General features: G+C 29.0%; 1 protein-coding gene across 7 annotated transcripts in view; it reads left to right on the top strand.

The window, feature by feature from the left end:
• The window catches only part of LOC122506350 (protein turtle-like), a 325,273-nt gene that overhangs the window by 123,730 nt on the left and 182,207 nt on the right, over positions 1–19,336 (top strand). For all 7 annotated transcript variants that reach the window (XM_043618465.1, XM_043618466.1, XM_043618468.1 and 4 more), the window contains exon 4: positions 1,046–1,350. In XM_043618465.1, the coding sequence (XP_043474400.1) occupies positions 1,046–1,350 (305 nt within the window). The remainder of the gene's footprint in view (positions 1–1,045; positions 1,351–19,336) is intronic.

Genomic DNA, 19,336 nt, shown 5'->3' with positions numbered 1-19,336 from the left:
TTCTGAACTGTAAGAGTGGATGTTCTCTTCCGAGGAGGGATTTTAATTATGGTAGAGATTTCACGGCGGTACATTTACACATTTGCTTCTCCGGCTAATCGACGTGCTTCTAGTTCCTCCCTTACTCTCTGAATCTTCTCCCTCTACAACAACGTCCTTTCATTTGACATCTAAAGATTCTCCAATTCCTTGGAGAGAGCTGGGTCTCTCTTTACATTTACAAATTGTTTTAGGATTGTTTTGTGCCTTCTCCTCCGTCGCACATACTTGGTTACATTATGCGAAATGCGCATTTGACGAAGGAAATCGTAACTATTGCTTGGAATGGTTACATTATACAGAATATATATTTGACGAAGGAACACATAACTGTTGCTAGCATTGGTTCTATTATATATGTGTAATGTGGATTTGATGAAGCGAGAAATAGTTTCTATTTTTTGTGATCGTGTTTTTGTGATTTCCAGTATATTCCACCACCAAATTTTGCAAAAGGAATGTATCTACAAATTATATTATTCATGGTGGGAATTATTTTCATTGCATTCCCCCTACTAATTTTTGGCATTTCTATTATAATCCTCCTGCAATTTTGACAAAAGAAAAATTTGTACAAACTTTATTATTTTTAGCTTCTGTAAGCCCATTGTACTTTAACGATTCTTTCGACCACTTTAGTAACTTTCGCGGCGAAAGCCGCCTTTTTTTGTGCATAGGGACTTTTGGGAAATTTGCTTACGCAGATACCTTGGATTCCGCAATCCAAGATCAAGTTGGATTGGTATAAAAGGAAAAAATGAAGGGGAGTTTCAATTTCTCCCTACGCCTTAAGTCAAAAATGCTGGCGCGCTAAATTTAAAATTAACTAATAATTAAATAAAACTAAAGTAATGAAAAGAAAGTGAATAACGTATGTATCGTTATGAAACTAGTTCGTCTCAGTTGGAATTTAAATTATTTAATTTAATACTTTGTTAAGACGGACGCTGTATCTCAATAACTAATGATAATTTTTAATTTAATTTTACTTCATCTTTTTTTCCAGTGTCATTAGGCAAATATCAGGTCGGCCGACATGTGTCAGATTCAAGAGAAAAGAAATCGAGGAAGGCGGAAAAGAAATTACGGACGAGAATTTAAGACTGAGAGAAGTGGTAACGGCGGAACTAAAATCAAGACTTTCAGTCGGAAGTTTTAAAAATTTGGAGGACGACGGTGAGGATGGCAATGGGAGAAAAAGGAATAATCAGAGGCGGAACCGTTTCCGGTGGTTTATCAAAGACCTTTGGCGAATCGTGGGAATGGCATCTAGGACTCTGTTCCTCGGTGTTGTGCTACTCGTTACGCCAGGTATGTTGTATAATATATCTTGTATGTATAAAACAAAACGATTTATAATAACTAAGTTTTATGATATTACACATCATGAAGCAAAAAATCCCTTTATACAAAATAAATTTCAATATTTTGTTTCTACATTTTAAAATCGATATGAACCATGCAAAAGAAAGTGCAATTTTTATTACTAAAAACATTTTTGGAAAAAAAAATTTTTTTCAACAATTTACAGTGTAGTAAAAGCAATATAAATTTGTAGATACCCAGTAAAAAAAATTCAATACACGGACCGCGGAGTTCGTATACGAGCTCGGTAGCTCGTATGAGAAATATGAGAAATCTCTCATACGAGCCTTTTCCGTAATGAGAAGTGTATAGATGCTTGTATACGAGGTGACTTTTAAAGCATTTTTCTTAATATAACACTATTTTAAAGTAAATGTAGATAATAGAAATGAATTTTCAAAGTAAAACAAAGCTAAATTTATAAGGGAAATGAAGTTTTAAGAAAAAAGGATAATTTTGTTCAAAGAATTTATTCACACTGAAAAAAGGTTAGAATTTGATAATTCCTTGTTACTCTAACTTACCGACATTAGATATTTCTCGGATGCGGTAAGCACGATTTTGTATTAAATTTAATTATTGTATATGAACATTTATTTAATAAATAAATAATAATATATTATTAATTAGCAATGAAGAAAACCTTATTTATTCTACCGCCAATACAAAATCGAGCTTACCGCATCCAAGAAATATCTAATGTGGGTTAGTTAGAGTAACAAGGAATTATCTAATTCTAACCTTCTTTCAGTGTGAATAAATTCTTTGAACAAAATGATCCTTTTTTTCTTAAAACTTCATTTCCCTTATAAATTTAGCTTTGTTTTACTTTGAAAATTCATTTCTATTATCTACATTTACTTTAAAATAGTGTTATATTAAGAAAAATGCTTTAAAAGTCACCTCGTATACAAGCATCTATACACTTCTCATTACGGAAAAGGCTCGTATGAGAGATTTCTCATATTTCTCATACGAGCTATCGAGCTCGTATACGAACTCCGCGGTCCGTGTATCGAATTTTTTTTACTGGGTAAGATCATCCATTTGTAGTTCTCGATGAAAAAGTATACCTTTACTTTTGAGATATTTATTCTAAAGTCAAAAACGATTTATATTCCCGGGTTTCCTGTGATAACATCATCGTGTATTCATAAATATATTTATAAATAGAATTTTAATGGCACCCTCATTTCAAGTGTCAAAGACGAGCGCTGTGCGATAGTTCTATGGATCCGAAGAAAATAGGGCACCTGTTGCGATTGCATTGACAATGTATCACTTACTTTAGTAAAGAGTATTAAATCAGCATATTAAAGTTAGAGAGATGATGCTAAAAAGAATTGTTTAGTTTGCTTGAAAAAAATGTCAGTAATTTCCACATCTTTTTCAGTCATTGTTCTTTTAATTTCTTTGCATATCCATACGTAACAGACAATAAGCAAACATTTCACATATCACAAACTATTCCTAAATATTTCTTCGAATCTTTTCTACTCTTTACGTATCATAAACATACTGATGATTTTAAATTCTATCTATCGGGTCCGTTATCATCATTAACAGATTTGCTTGCAATGATACAATCTGATATAGATTATGCTGAAAATAGAATTTTTCTTCCAACTTGTACACGATTACTATTAGTTAACCCATTAATGCCCAAATAACTAAAAATTTTACTTAGATTTCAACATACACTACCGGTCACAATTGAGAGACCACCCATTTTCAGGCGAATGAAAAACGTTTTAAAACATAAGATTTATTGAAACTAAAATTTTTTTCTGTTCATTTTTTGATAGATGATAAAATTTTAAAAAGAACAAGATATTTCAGAAGTTGTTAGGCCAATAATTCATTTAGATATTTTTAAAAAATCGTCATTTTCATTGTTTTACAAAAATTTCAATAACTTCTAAAATAATAAACGCTTTTTAATGATCTTAGGCTTATTTTAAAGGTCATTTGTTACACTATAAGAATTACTTATTCTTATAGTATTAATTATTATTAATTATTAATTAATATTAATTAATTATTAATTATTAATTATTATTCGTATTAACGTGTAATTTTTTTCTAAGAAAATGCAGGCCGTCAAACTTGCACCAAAAAAATTCAAAAAATTTGGAACAATTTTTCTGTACTAAAAACTATTCTAGAGAATATATAAAACATCATATGGTGTAGAATTTTCAAGTAAATTTAATAAAAAATTTACGTTTGAATTTTAAAAATTATTTTTCTGTTAATAAGAATGCTCCAAATTTTTTGAATTTTTTTGGTCCAAGTTTGACGGCCTGCATTTTCTAAGAAAAAAATTACACGTTAATGCCTATAAAATATTGGCTAAATGACTTCTAAAAGATTTTGTTTTTTTCAAAATTTTAACATCTTTCAAAAAATAAAAAGAAAAAAATTTTAGTTTACATAAATTTTATGTTTTAAAATGTTTTTCAATCATCTGAAAATGGGTGGTCTCTCAATTTTGACCGGTAGTGTACGATTTAAAATATTTTAAGATAATATATATTAGCGGTAATGAGATATGGGGGGTTTTTGGGGGTCGTTCTTTAAGATTCTGGCGTCAAAATAGTGATTCGATCAACCCAAAATCTAATGTGGCTGATATTTTGGAAAACAACAAGATGACGGAATCAGAATTTCGAAAAAGTCAATGCAATATAGTGAAAAAATAAAATTTTACACCTACCTACATTCAAAAAGTTAATACATTCTATTCAAAATGTACACTCGGGAGTTTTCGGGGTCGCCGATAACGAATCCGATGTCAGTTTTTCAAAATTTAAAATAGCCCCAAGTAGAAATGTAATACTGGCATAGTACTGATCTTGTACTGACTGCCAGTATTGCAGTACTGACTCCAGTACTAAGTCAGTACTGGGAAAACCCTGGCTGGTAACGCTGTCCAGTACTGATTTTTACCGGCGGTCAGTATAAGCTCCTTATTTAATTATTAAAGCATGGGGAGTAATTTATTGAATACTAATAATTATTATTAGTATTAATTATTATTAATTAATTATTAGAATTCCTTTTATTAAAATAAGTTTTAAAAAAATATTTTTCTCATTTTTTCATTATTTATTTAATTAACCCCTTAACTGTTTGAGGAAAATACAACATGATTGTCCCAAAATGCCCAGCGGAATCTGATACTTTTTCAAATAGTATAATATATTTAAGTTATAACTAATTATTCAATTATTTTCTAAAATATCATTAATGACCCTTATAATATCTTATAATATTGATATAAAGAAAAATATCTATCAATTTATATACAAATTATATTTATTTTGAGTGATAGTGAACACGACCCACGGGTGGGTCGGAAACAGTTATGGCCATACTTTTTCACGACCCACCCGTGGGTCGGAAACAGGCAACGGGTTAATGACTAAATTATTATTATTACTGGTTATTAATTATTTAAAATTATACTTTATGTAACACTGAAGGAGTTTACACCGTAAGCCTTAAATATAAGCCTCCGCGAGCATAAACGGATATGCCTCCATGAGGATATACTTGCGTCTGCGCAAAGTGTTTGCCTGCAGCTGTGTTGTGAAAGAGTTTGCCTTGACCACGTGTTCGCGCAGGCGCAAATATATGCTCCTGGAGGTATATCCGTTTATGCGCGCGGAGGCTTATATTTAAGGCTTACGGTGTAAACTCCTTCACTGTTAAGAATTATACACAAAACACTTAAAACTAAGACGGAAAAATATCGCACGCACGGGGGACCGAACCCTAGACCTCGAGGACGCAAGTCAAATACACATACCGCATAGCCACGCAAGCTCGGGAGTTATCTCACATAAACTTCCTTTTGAATTGTGGGACCGATATATACAGTGCTTTAATAATAAATCCACTGCATATTATATTTATTTCAAGAAAAATTATTATACATATATCTTTATATACATTTTATCAAGTCATTATGTAGTAATTAATAGATACATCATAATAATATGGTAAAAATTATTAATATAATTATTTATTTATTATTTATAATCTAATTATTTATTAAAATAATAATAAAAAAAAATTTATTTAAGAAAAATTTTTGTTAAATAAATAAATAAAAATATATATACAGCTTTAAAAAATAAAATTTTTTTATTATTAATAATACGTAATAATTCTAAAAATAATTAATTAATAATAATTTATTATTATATTATTAAAATATATCTATTAGTTAATAATAAATTAATAAAATGTTTGATATTATTGTTGATGAATAATGTTTTTACAAATCTTTGCAAATATTTTAATTGTTAATAAATCAAACGATGTTTAATGTTTAATTACATTATAACAAATTTTGATTGTTTTTTTTAACTCCTTCGCAGTACTGATTTAGTGTTAAGCCAGTTTTCTGCCAGTACTGATTTTAGAACTTTTCTAACTCCGACATAGTACTGATTCGGTTTTGGAGTCAGTATACTCCCAGTACTGATCGGGTTCCGAAAGTCAGTACCGACGGTCAGTACTGAGTCAGTACCATGTCGGTGTTTAACTCCGTCCTAACTCCGGACATTTCTACTTGGGGCGGATCTAATATGGCGGACACTTTTTTGAAAAATTCATCGGATTTGCATGAAACTGGTTACTCGGGAGTTTTTACGGTCGCTGATAATGAATACGACGTCAATTTTTCGAAATTCAAAATGGCGGATGCAATATGGCGGACACTTTTTTGAAAAATTTATCTCTGGGTAAATTTAATTTCGTCTCTTAGTCGGCATTTTAAATTTTATTGGCGTTTTCAACTCTCACCACGTGAAGGTGAACGAACAGAAAAGTAAAATCTAATTTTCAATAGTCTGATATTTTTTGTCCTTTGCTGACACTAAATTAAAAAAAATATTAAAAGTAATCGTATGAAAGCAAATAGCAAATAAATCATCAAATGTGACAAAACTACTTTGTCTCTATGATTAGTGACAAAACTTTAATTGAAAATAATTAATCATCACGTTAGTACATTAAATGTACATTTCAAAAAAGGGCTACATATGCGTGAGCATGTGAATAATCTCCCTTTGTACGCCTCGAAATGTATAAACCGTTCTTGTAAACCTTGTTAGTCTCGTTAGCACACATAATTCCATTAAAACTCAGCTTTCTTCACAAGAGAGTTGACAAGGTGCGTGTTAATAGAACAGCTACTCGACTTAATATGATTAAAACTCATGTTTTCCGCATTTTTAGACCGAGAATAACTGCAGACTACAATTATAATGATTCCAACGTGTGTTATCTTTAAAATAATGTTTCCTCCTAATATGTCATTTTAAAAGATTAATTCCTTTTATCTTCATATGTAAAAGTTTATTTCATTTTCAAATGGGATAAATAAAAAAAATAGTTTAATATTCAAAGACAAAATTACACATTTTTTTTCAAAATTACTACCATCAATTTAATGTCATACAATCTGTTTTGTTAATAATAGGAAGTCTTTTTGTGTTCTATATCTAAAAACTAAAATTACATATCTATAATTCTTTAGAAATAAACAGTATTCTAAATTTACTACATTTTCTTTGGCTTTTCTTCAGAATTGGATTTAGTTTCTCAAGAGTCAGGAGTTGTTTCACTTCGTATTTTACGAGACAATTTTTTTAATTCTTTTTATTTCACTTAAACTAGTCTTGTTTGTAATTAGGTTTTATAAATGACTCTTTTACATTATCTTTCTAAAAATGAAAAGGAAGTGTTTTTTTATTTAAAAAAAGGACAAAAATGAAATTAGTGTTAAAAGTGCTGTGCTTTCTGTTTCTCTTAACTTTAAATAAAAGAGGTATGTTGTGAGAAATAATTTTTCTCTCTGAAAAAAACTTTTCTCACTATCACGATTATATTAACTTCCTTTAGGCACTTGGTCGAGGGGAAATGTTAAATAAATCGTTAGTGAGATGATAAATCGTGCTTTTAAAATTGCGAAGGTGTTGAGTTCCGTTACAAAAGTTGGGAGGATAAATTGTTCATCAGGAATGAAAAAAAATGAGAAGAAAACAATGGATGTTGAAAAGGAGGAGCTTGAAATTAGCGAGGAAGTTGTTTAATGCGGAAAGTTTTTTCTAAGGCAAAGCTAAAGGCGCGGAAGCTTCTATTGTGACCGTCACTTGTACGCTCCCTCTGTCCTTATTCTCTACTAAACTTTTCAGGCTACTATCCGTAATTTATTTATTTTCCAATTATTTTTTTTTCGTCCGACTTTACTTCTTTTCAGCAAACTCAACATTTCTTACTGGGTAGTTTTTTCTCGCCTTCTTTTACAAGCTAGTGCAATTTTAAGTTTCCCCTTTGACCTTCTAGAACCTTTTTCCTTATTCTCGCCAAGCAGCTTCATAAGTTTAAAGAAAAAAAAAACTTTTTTTTCACGTGAATATTAAGATTCTTGAAATGGTGGTTTATTTAGCGAAAAGAGTAGACTTCGAATATATATAGTCAACTAACAAAGTTACCAGAAAAATAGCAGAGTTAGAATAGAGAAGAAAATCTTTATACTTGAACTGCTTTATAATTTTACACAAACAATAGTATATTAAGCAACAAAGGTGGAGGTCTCGGGGCGCTCTCGACCTCCACTTGTGTCACAAAAATCATCGTAAATAAATTGGACTGCCTTTATTCCCATGTTACTTACGATATTTTTTATTCCTAATGCACAAAAGTGTCGATTTCAGATAGCAGACGACAGGGAGTAAAATTCATTCACTTGTTCGACTTGTATGAAAATGGCGGGCCGTTTTCATACGGTCGAACAAATGAATTACTTTACACCCTGTCGTCAGATATCTAAAAGCGCCATTTTTGTGCATGTGGGATAAAAAAATATTCAAAAACATGGTCCAAACCTCAAGATGTATTTAATATTTTCTGTCAAATATCCTGTATTTGGAGTCGCTAATTACGAATCTGAAGTCAAAATTCAAAATGTCCAATCCAATATGGCGGACAAGTTTTCAGAGATGACCTTCAACTGATGTTTTTAACTTTTAATAAATCCTATTAAAAATTCTAATGTAAAATAATTTGTTTATAAAAAGTACCCATGAAGTAGTCATGGAACAGTAACACGAATATAAAATAAATTCTGATTCTAAAATGAGACTATCTGCAATTTTCATCATAATAAAACTTTCCAGTTTGTCTTCAATTTAACGAAAGCCATAAAGGTTCTATTGTTCTCTCAAAGTTGGTACTTGATTGAGGATTAAAATTACATTCATCGTAACGATGTTTCCTCTCTTGAGTGACAGAGATGACCGTCGTAAATTACAGAGTAAGATAAATGGATAGATATAAAGAAAAAGGGAGTTTCTAACGCGCTGTCTTCATTGTTTGTAACTAGTCGTTCCAGATGGCAAGCGTGCACATCGTCATGTTGATGTCCATTCCTGTAAAGAACATTGCCCTTGAGTAAATATCGGCCTCGACTGAAGAACTTTTCTTGATATAAACCAATCGCCATTGCTCTTTTTTTCCCGTACTAGTGTGGTGGCATATACAATTTTCTTACTGTATCTGTCATTGAATTTTTTTTTTCGTTTTATTTAAGAGGATACTTAATTTAATGGCGTATAAAGCACTACGAATAACATACGCATATATAAAATCGCTTTCGTTGCCTATAAAATTGGATGCATTTTTTATTATTATTCAGTAAAATTGAAAATTTAGTTACAGTTTTCTCTAGTAACATTTTAGAGGACATTGTGAAAATTGATTTTGCAGAGAATTTTCCGTATTTTTTTACATCCCATCTATTTGCTTTTTTAGTGGAAACTTTTTTTTATTTACCAAGTTTAAAATCGAAATAGATGAGAACAGAAACCATTGTCGTAACTCGATTATTGTTTCCAGGAGGAAATAATTATTTATCTTGGGGCTTGAAAATGTATAACATGATAGGAACAAAATTAAATTAATATTAACACACTGAGCAGTTTTACGACATAAATATAATAATGTTTTTGCTTCCTCATGAGGAAGCTTTGCATTGGTGACGATTTTCAATTTTTCAAAACAAGGTTATATGGACTCATTTTCATCTAGAACATATGTATATTCAATTATGAGCAAATGTCCAGATGTATGTGTGTGTGTATGTATGTGTGTATGTGTGTATGTGTGTGTGTATGTGTGTATGTGTGTGTGTGTATGTCACAAAAATTGTGTACAAATTATCTCAGACAAATTTTGATGGATTGTCCTGAAATTTTGCAGGTTTATTGCAGTCATTAATACCTGAAATCTGACACAAGGATTTTCAAAAATATGTACAAAATTTTTTTTTATACAATTTTTTTAAAATTCAGAAAATTTTTTTTTTTGTATTTTCTGAAATAATTTTTTTATTTGTTAATATTTTTATTAATTATTCTCAAAATTACATTCCTGGCAAGAAAACGAATCGATTGATGTATACAAAGTATATATTTTATCAAAATTTATAAAATTAATAAATATTTTTCTTTTTCACAAAAAATTCAAATTTGGTATTTTTTTCATAATTAATTTAATATTAATATTAATATTTTGAAATGATTATTCTATCATAAAATAGAAGCAATTGGCAAATGAAAGTGTAAATTTCACCAAATATTTATACAACAACTTATAAATGATTTATATAATTTTATTTTTAACCAATCTTCTGGACGAACCCTTTTGTACATAATTTTTCAAAAGTTTGCAAAACCGCAATTTTTATATATTGAGGAAGCTTAATGGTCATAAAATGAACAACTTGTTTTATTTTTATAATTATTTCCTTAAATTGTCAGTTTGCTGGAAAACTGTATTATTTCAAGAATTTGTTATAAGCGAAAAAAATTTGAAAGTCGGTTACAAAACATGCCTTTTTTAAATTCGTATAAACTATGCTATATTGTAAAATGTTCATAAAACGTTAAGGCAATTACAGATCTTTTTCGAGATGATAAGAAGGTTCTTTCGCAAATAGAATTAACATTACCAATTTGTTGAAATTTGGACCGTTGTTAGATAAAGGTTTTAAAAAAATGTAGTTAAATTATTGAAACCTGTGGGTACTTGTGAAAAAAGTTATAGGCGTTTTTGTTTTTTAACTTTTAACATTGAGTTTTGTGGGAATTGAGTACATTTTCAAACATATTTACTCACCACAAAGTACTTAACATTAAGAAATGGATGAAACATTTTTTAATACGAGACAGATATATAATGATTAAATATCTGTTAAAAAAGTGTCATTAGGTAGGGGAGAGTGGGGCAAAATGGGGTAGGCGGGTCAAATGGGGTACCTCTGTTTTTCCATGATAGGTACTTTTAATTTTTTTTTCCTCGACATATATCATTCATGTTGATAAGAAACTGTTATTAATTATGAAGACACTCCAAAGAAAATTTTTTTTTGAAAGTTATACAACTTTTAAGTTTTAAGCAAAAAAAATATGAATTTTTTTCAAAATTAAAGTGCTCACCAAACTTTTTGGGATAATGCATTTAATTTGGCAAGTGTGGTATCTTTTTCAGTACTTATTCTAGAGTAATTTCCAATAGAATAGATTATTTAATTGTTTACAATAACTTGTAAACATTGCATTTTGTTTTAATATGCAGTGTGGGGCAGAATGGGGTACCTAAGTGTGGGGCATGCCGGAAGTTACGCCGTTTCATTAAAACTATTTAAAAACATTATATTATGCATATTTAAAGGTTTCCTGCAGAAGAATCGATATTTTTGCTTTGAGGCATTTATACTATCGATGTTTCATTATCGATATATCGATATTTTGCAATATCCATGTTTTTTTTGTTAAATTCTAATAAATATTACTTGTTTTTTCATAGTAATAAAGAATCCTACTTTTTGTTTGTATTTATAATCTCATACAACAAAAATTTAATGAATTTTGAAAAAATACTCAATGTTTTGTATAGTTATTTGATGCCACCCCATTTTGCCCCACGGGTGGGGCAAAATGGGATGTTAGCACTTTCTCAGAAAATACGATATAAGTTCTTTCAAAAATTTTTTTCTCCGCTATTATCATAATTTCCTCAAAGCTAAGTGTACAAAGAAGAATTCTGAAGTTTAGCTGAATCGATTTATTCGTTTGGTCCTCTGTAAACAAACAATTTCAAAAAGGTACCCCATTTTGCCCCACTCTCTCCTACCTGTGAGAGTTGCAATAAATTAATTTGTAAAAATATTTCATGTTTTATATAGTATATTAAACTGCTGTTTAAACGTCTGGCAACATATTGCACACAATTTTCTACTCAAAAATAAATGTAAACAAGTCATACCAAACATTTGCAACACGACTAAAGAAATACGGTGTTGCCAGACGTTTCAAAGTACCAAGCAAGTCAAATCACAAAATAATGGTTTTTGTTTCGATTAGTTTAGTCAAGCAATAGAAAAACTTTATATAAATTCATTATACATATTAGAAGAATTATTTTATTGAGGCATTCTTCCTTCTTTGTCAAAAGATTGATACCGAGATTTATTGGTAGTCATAATATAAGCCGAGGTATAAGCTTACTATCGGTGTAAAATGTAAAGTCAGTTAGCTTTGACCACTTATATCTTGAGTAAAAAAAATCGCATAATACTGAAATAACTTGGAATCAGTAGCTGCAACATTTCTACGTTACTGTAGAAAATAAAATAAATTTTAAAAAATTATTTCAGGAGTTATTAATTTTTGAAACAGAAAAGTACATGTTTTTTAGCATCATTTTAACAGGGTCTACTTTCTGACCTTGTAGAACGTTCAATAAGAATCATATCGGGTTCATAAATTATTTCTAGACTTCTTGAACCTTTCTGAACAATAATATCTAAACTATTAACAATTATTATAATAACTATTTGAGATTTTTAAACCAAATACTAGTCATGTTATCTTTGTTGGAAATTAAGGTACGAAGATGAGACAAAGTACACGTTACGGAAAATACGACACTTATTACGATTCATCAACAAAAGTTTGAAAAAAAAATTATTTCAAGAAGTTATTTGCAAAACTATTTTCAGTTTTTTGCTTTATTGCACCATTAGCGGAAAAGTGCACACCATGACAAACCATTTCCCATAGGCGTCGACATTTTAAATGCGAGAAACGGTATTATTGTAGACATGAGCAGGTAAGTCATAAGTGAGGACTTCAGGTCACTTCTACCCAAACCTACATACAATTTTGAATTTCTTAAGTCAGGAAAAATATTTTGGGTGTTTACACCTCTGTACATCCTTAGAAACCAGATCTTTAAAGTTATAAATCAGTTTCGACCACAGAAAAAAATAACCAAAAAAAAGGTAGTAATGCTAAACTTGGAGTCTCGGACAAAAAGACTTACAGTAGTATGCACCTGACTGATGTAATAAAGCAAAAAACTGAAAATACTTTTGCAAATAATTACTTAAAATAATTTTTTTTCCAAAATTTTTTTGGTGAGTCGTAAGCAGTGTAGTTTTTTCCGTAACGTGTGCTTTGTCTCATCTTCGTACCTTAATTTCCATCAAAGATAACAACAACTACGGTTTCGTTTAATAATCTCAAACAGTTATTATAATAACGGTTATTTGTTTAAATAACATTATTCAGAAAGATTTAAGGAACATAGAAAAAAATCAGGAACTTCATAGGACTTTTATTAAACGAGTTACATGTTACTAAAGTAGGCCTTATTGAAAATAGTGTCAAAAAACATGTTCTTTTTTCCTTCAAAAATTAATAACTTTAAGAAAAATTTTTTTTAGTTTTTATTTTTCTACATTAACGTAGAAATAAATTACTTACTGATTGCAGACTATACTTTTTGATCCGATAGTAGTCCATTAACCACGGGGACAATTTTTCACCAATTTTTGACCCCCCATCCAATATGGAACAAAAATTTTTATACTTTATGCAAATAACCTTAATTTTGTCACTCGGTGGTTTCTAGGGTCGTTGATTACGAATTTGATGTAAGTTTTCATAAATTTAAAATGGCTTTTCTTTTAAATTTATGCAATTGACCTGAATTTTGTTAATCAGGAGTTCTAATACCGCAGTCAGGTAGTTGTAAATGTCCTAAGAGCGCTCACTGACAATTGACTTCTGTTTTAGCACTTGCGCCGACTCACGACCAGCGAGCGTGAAATTTTTTTTTATTTCTCTTCCCCATATTATATTAGCCATTTTGAATTTTTGAAAACAAACATCGTATTCGTAATCAGCGACCCTAAAAACCACCGAGTGACAAAATTGCTAAATTTTTTTTATTTCTTTTAATACCTGATATCATTATATTTTGTTTTTGGGGTCGCTGAATCCAAATATTTCATTAAAATTTAAAAATTCAAAATAGCGGCTTCAAAATGGTGATCGAAAAATTTCAAAGTTTACAGATTTTAAATTTTTTCGTTCGCTATAATGAATAAACAGTATCATTTAATTAAACACTTAATTTTTTTATAATTATTATAATATTATGTTAACACCATAGTCAGGGAAATGTCAGGAAAAAATTTTTTTTAGGGAAATTAAGAAAATTGAGACTTTTTCGAATTACTTAAAAAAATTGCGACTTTTTCGTCTTTTTCTTCAAACGTTGCATCAAAATACCACAATTTTTATTAAAATAGGTGCAAGTTATTTTGATTTTGATAATGCGAAAAGTAACTATAAACAAATCATTCAAAAATTGTTTTTGAAGAGTAATAAATCTTTAAAGGCAAATTTAAAAATGAAAATTAATGAAAATTAGCTTCTAATTTTTTAAAATTCAATATTTTCAGTATTTTTAATTACATATTTCCAAAAATCTAAATACATACAAAAATAATATTTTAGAATTATTTTTAACATTTTGGAAAAAACATTATTTATATTCAAAATTTTGTAACAAAGTAAATCGTTACTTGTATAGGCAAATTTTCGTTCTGACTCCAGTGCTATAGTTAGTGACTTTGTCTCCGTCTTTTCTATCGCTCCGTCGCATTTTTCACAATTTTGGTATAGTCCGTTGGTCAGCGTCTTGTGTCTATCTCACCTACTATCGGCCCAAAAAGAACTGGCCCCTGTCTTTGAAAGCTCACAACGCAGGTAAAAAAATCATAGAGAGTTAAGACAGAGTCAAATACGTAGCTTACTTATCTAGTTGTTTGTATACAAAATTCCATAACTCAAAAAAAATTTTTGTTTAAGTTATGGATTTTTAATTGAAAAAAATACATGGTTTTTGCATGTTTTTGAGAATAGGCTACTTTGAAAGCATGTAGCTCATTTAAAAAATATCCAATCGACATACTGATTTTTTTCAGTAATATTTGTATCTTTCTTAAATATATAGTGGAGAATTTTTTAATTAACATTCGGAGATTATTTAAATCAAAAATAAAAAGTTATCTCTCTTGCGAGCAGAAGCACAGCTTTGAAATAAAATGCAAATTATGTAAAAGTTTCTCCTTAGACAGAAACAATTTGAAAAAACTTGTAAAAAATTTTGTTTAACATTTATTTATAAAAATGTTTTTCATTTTTTGCTTTATTACACCATTAAAGCAAGGTGCAGGCTATCGTAAATCTATTTTGCAAAGGCGCCGAGGTCTAAAATCTTGGGAAACCCATTTTTTCTATCAGCGCTCAGGTATAAATGAGTCTGTATGTTTGTAACTGAGAAGAATTGAGAATTTACGTGCAATAAGGGAATACGCTCAGTGTAAAGTAGATAGCAAGTATCCTCTTATTGCATGTGAACCCTCAATTTATGCAAAGAAAAAAGAAATAATTGTAGAAAGAAATTACATAATATTATTTGTTTCAAATAAATTAAAATAAAGATTTATGTTAATCAGATTCAAATAATTAAGTTGAATAAGATTGAAATAATCGAATTAAAAATGGAATATTTAATTTAATTAAAAATTGAATAATTAATTGTATTAAAAATTAACTATTAAATTAAAAATTAAATATAAAGCAGGTAATATTTAAATAAGTCACTTATCAATTATATAATTATTACTTTACTTTTAAATTACCTGATTTAAAAGTGTTACAAGTAAAAAAAAAATATTTTGTGTTTAAAGGCCCTCCTTCCTATACCACTGCTAGAACCCAAAAAAAAGTCTTCAAAGTTGTAAATAACTAATAAGAATAGACGCATTATATAAAAAAAAGTGCGGTAGTTTACTACTGTTATAGAATTCTCTACTGTTGACAAAAGCAAAAATAATAATAATAATAATAGTAATAAAGCAAAAAACATTTTCATAAATAATTATTAAACAAAATTTTTTTACAAGTTTTTTCAAATTGTTTTTATCTAAGAAAAAACTTATGCATAATTTGCATTTTATTTCAAATCTGTGCTTCTGATCGCAAGAGATATAACTTTTTATTTTTGATTTAAATAATCTCCGAAAGTTATTAAAGAAATTAAAAAAATTCTCCACTATATATTTAAGAAAGATACAAATATTATAGAAAAAAATCAGTATGTTGATTGGATATTCTTGAAATCAGCTACATGCTTTCAAAGTAGGCTATTCCCAAAATCATGAAAAAAACCACGTATTTTTTTCAATTAAAAATCTATAACTTAAACAAAAAATTTTTTGGGTTATGAAATTTTGTATAAGAACGACTAGATAATTCAGCTACGTATTACACTTTGTCTTAACTCTCTGTATGATTTTTTTTACCTGCGTTGTGAGCTTTTAAAGTCAGGGGCCTGTTCTTTTTGAGCCGATAGTAGTGCCCCTTCCCTGAATGATTTCTCATCTGTTTGATAAGAAGGAGATGTCACATGGTTTATAGCGACCCTTTCCCTTCTTTCTAACAGGTATCGTTCAAATTCGACATAAGGAAGGATTCATAGGGAAAATTATAAGGTGTGATAAGGAAGGAGTTTTCCCAAATTCGCTACTGGTTTCCAGAAAAGTCGCGGATCGGAGGAACACTCGTCTCCTAGATATTAATCGATCTGGTTGAGTTTGAGAGAGTTAAAGTTGTAGTTTGGTTTTAATTTGTATTTTCGTGTGTACGAAAATGTGAGATGATTTGAAAGTAGAATTGATGCAATATTTTATATTTTGTACATTTCAATTTTAATTGCCTGACTTGCTTTATTGTTTTTAATAAATTATTATTACTTTTTGCTAATAATTTGTGAGTGATTATTTGAGTCAATTCTCTTTTGTGGTTTGTGTTATTGTTTCTCAAAATTCGTTGGAGATTTGGAGACGCCGACATTTCGAGATTTCAAAGAAGCAATTAAGGTTTTGTCTATTCCCAATGGGAAATTTACAACTGGCGTAGTACTGCGCCAGCACTGGCAGCACTGGCGGCAAGGCTGAGAGCCAGCACTGGCATAACTCTGGGATGATAACGCCGTCCGGCGCTGCCGAAGTACTGTCTGTCAGTGCTGCCAGACAGCGCTGGCGCAGCACTGGACCAGTGCTGGCTGAGAATATTGCCGCAATAAATACCGTATTGTTATTAATTAGTCGTAAATTCATAATTATAAATAATTTGACAACAAAATGGTAAATAATATTAATAAATAGTTACTATTCATAAAATATTTCTCTTCTTAAAGAAATTGTATTAAAGGTGGAGACTAACAATGGATATAGTAAATGAAGTAGAAAAAAATTGTTTATAACATTTAAAAATTAAATAATAAACAATTACAGTAAGTGTGCATTAGATTTTCATATTTTAGTACCTAACGATTGGAATCTAGAAATATCGCAAACCTATGAAAATAAACAAAATTGCTGACGAGGGGAATCGAACCTACGACCTACGGACTAACAGACTAACGCTCTAACCACTATGCTAACGACACATGTGTACAGTAAAGTATTAATATCTCAGTAACATTCAGACATACAATTTTTAAGTCAAAGATGAGAAAAAAATAGGGATACGTTAGAAATAATAAATTTAAATAAAATAAATTAAACTAAATTTTTAATAATTAAATTAAATTACTTTACTTATTACATTAACATTTTACAAGTGGTAATTTCTTAATAATTTTTTATTCATAGTAAGAAGTATAATAGTATTTTAATAACCAAATTATTATTTAAATTGAAGTTTAAATTTTGTTTATAATTTTAATTTGTTTAAATAATTTATTATTTATTAAAATTAATCAAATATGTTACATTATTATTATTATTAAATTTAATAAAAATAAAAAATGAATAACTGAAAAGTAAAATATTAATTTTTTTCAATAAATTTATATTTATAAACATTCATAAACTTTTTTTTATTTTTTTTCAAGTTTATGTCAAAAATGCAATGTTGGCAACGAGCGTTGTGAACAATTTTTCTATACTCAGCCAGCACTTGCTGCCGTAGCTTGTCCAAGCTTTGGCGAAACAAAAATTCTGTACTGCGCCAGCACTAATTGTCGAGGCTCGGCTAGACTACGCCGAACAATCGTCTGAGTACCAAGCCAGTGGTGAACATCGGCACTACACTGGCATTTCCCATTGGGTTGTGTCCAAGGAATCTGGAGGTCGATGCATCGCGATTTTAATTCTCAGCAGATCCCCCCTTTAATGAGATATTGTTGAATATTGTGTCCTTTGTCAATTAGAGTTTTTGAGATCATAGTGATTAAATTTCGGGTTAACGATGCAATAGTTTAAATTGAGTAAATTATAAATAACTATCAATTTCCCCGTTATAATTTTAAATTGAAATTCATCAAAAAATTAATTAGTTTTTTTAAATTATACAAAAACTCTTTTAAAGAATTCAATTATTTTCGAAAAATTATATTAAAATATTTTTAAAAACTAATTAGTATAATTGTTTTATAATAATCATTTAAGATTCAATTATCTTTGAAAGCAATTAAAATTTGGTAAAATCTTTTAAAAATAATAGAATTATTAAAAAATATTAATAAAAATGATCACATTTTTGGAGAATTTTAATTATAAACAGGACCATAATTTCTCAAAAATTTTAATAAGTCCAAAAAGTAAATATTCATAAATTTATATTGACATTGTTCAAAGATAATAGAATCTTAAATACTTATTATAAGACAATTATACAAATTAGTTTTTAAAAATAATTTATTGCAATTTTTTTAAAATAGGATTGAATTTCTTATTAGAATTTTTGTATAATTTAAATAAACTAATTATTTATTTGATGAATTTTAATTAAAAGAAAAAAAAAATTTTTTTTTATTTAATTTTGAATATGAATGTTTTCTCTAAAATGTTAAAAATAATTCTAAAATATTATTTTCCTAGGTATTTGGATTTTTGGAAATATGTAATTATAAATACTGAAAAAATTGTTTTTTAAAAAATTAGATGCTAATTTTTATTAGGGTCAGGGGGTAAATGCGGACAAGAGGGTTTGGAGCTTAATTTACAAATTAAAAATTAATTTTGACGTCAATATTTCAAGCTCAGATCACCTACAAGAGATTCTGAGTATTGCCAAGTTTTTATCTTGACAATTGGCAACAGGATAATTAAAGATGTCGCTTAATGCAAAAAAACTTTACAATCATTTTCAGACGGGTTCATTATTTCATCTCGCATTTGAAAAGTAACAAACTTAAAAATCATACAAAAAATTCTTATTAGGGGAGGATGGGGCAAGGATAGGTAGGTAAGACCTTTTCGGATCTAGCGGCCAAACTTGAATATGTATCTGCAAACGAAAAGTATTTTTGGAAAGCCTCGTTATTTGGCTATAATTTTGCTATACATTATTTTACTGTAGAATCAAATCCCTACGAGATACGAATGAAAAAGTAAACAAAAATTTTTAACTGTCCTTGCCCCAGCACCGGGGCAAGGATAGTTAAAAAAATCCGGATGCTAAAAATGTTATAGAAAATCAGTAAATTTTCGTTTTCT

The sequence above is a fragment of the Leptopilina heterotoma genome, unplaced genomic scaffold, assembly GCF_015476425.1.
Source record: "Leptopilina heterotoma isolate Lh14 unplaced genomic scaffold, ASM1547642v1 Lhet_41, whole genome shotgun sequence".
Taxonomy (NCBI): Eukaryota; Metazoa; Arthropoda; class Insecta; order Hymenoptera; family Figitidae; genus Leptopilina; species Leptopilina heterotoma.
This window is presented reverse-complemented; position numbering and strand designations above follow the sequence as displayed.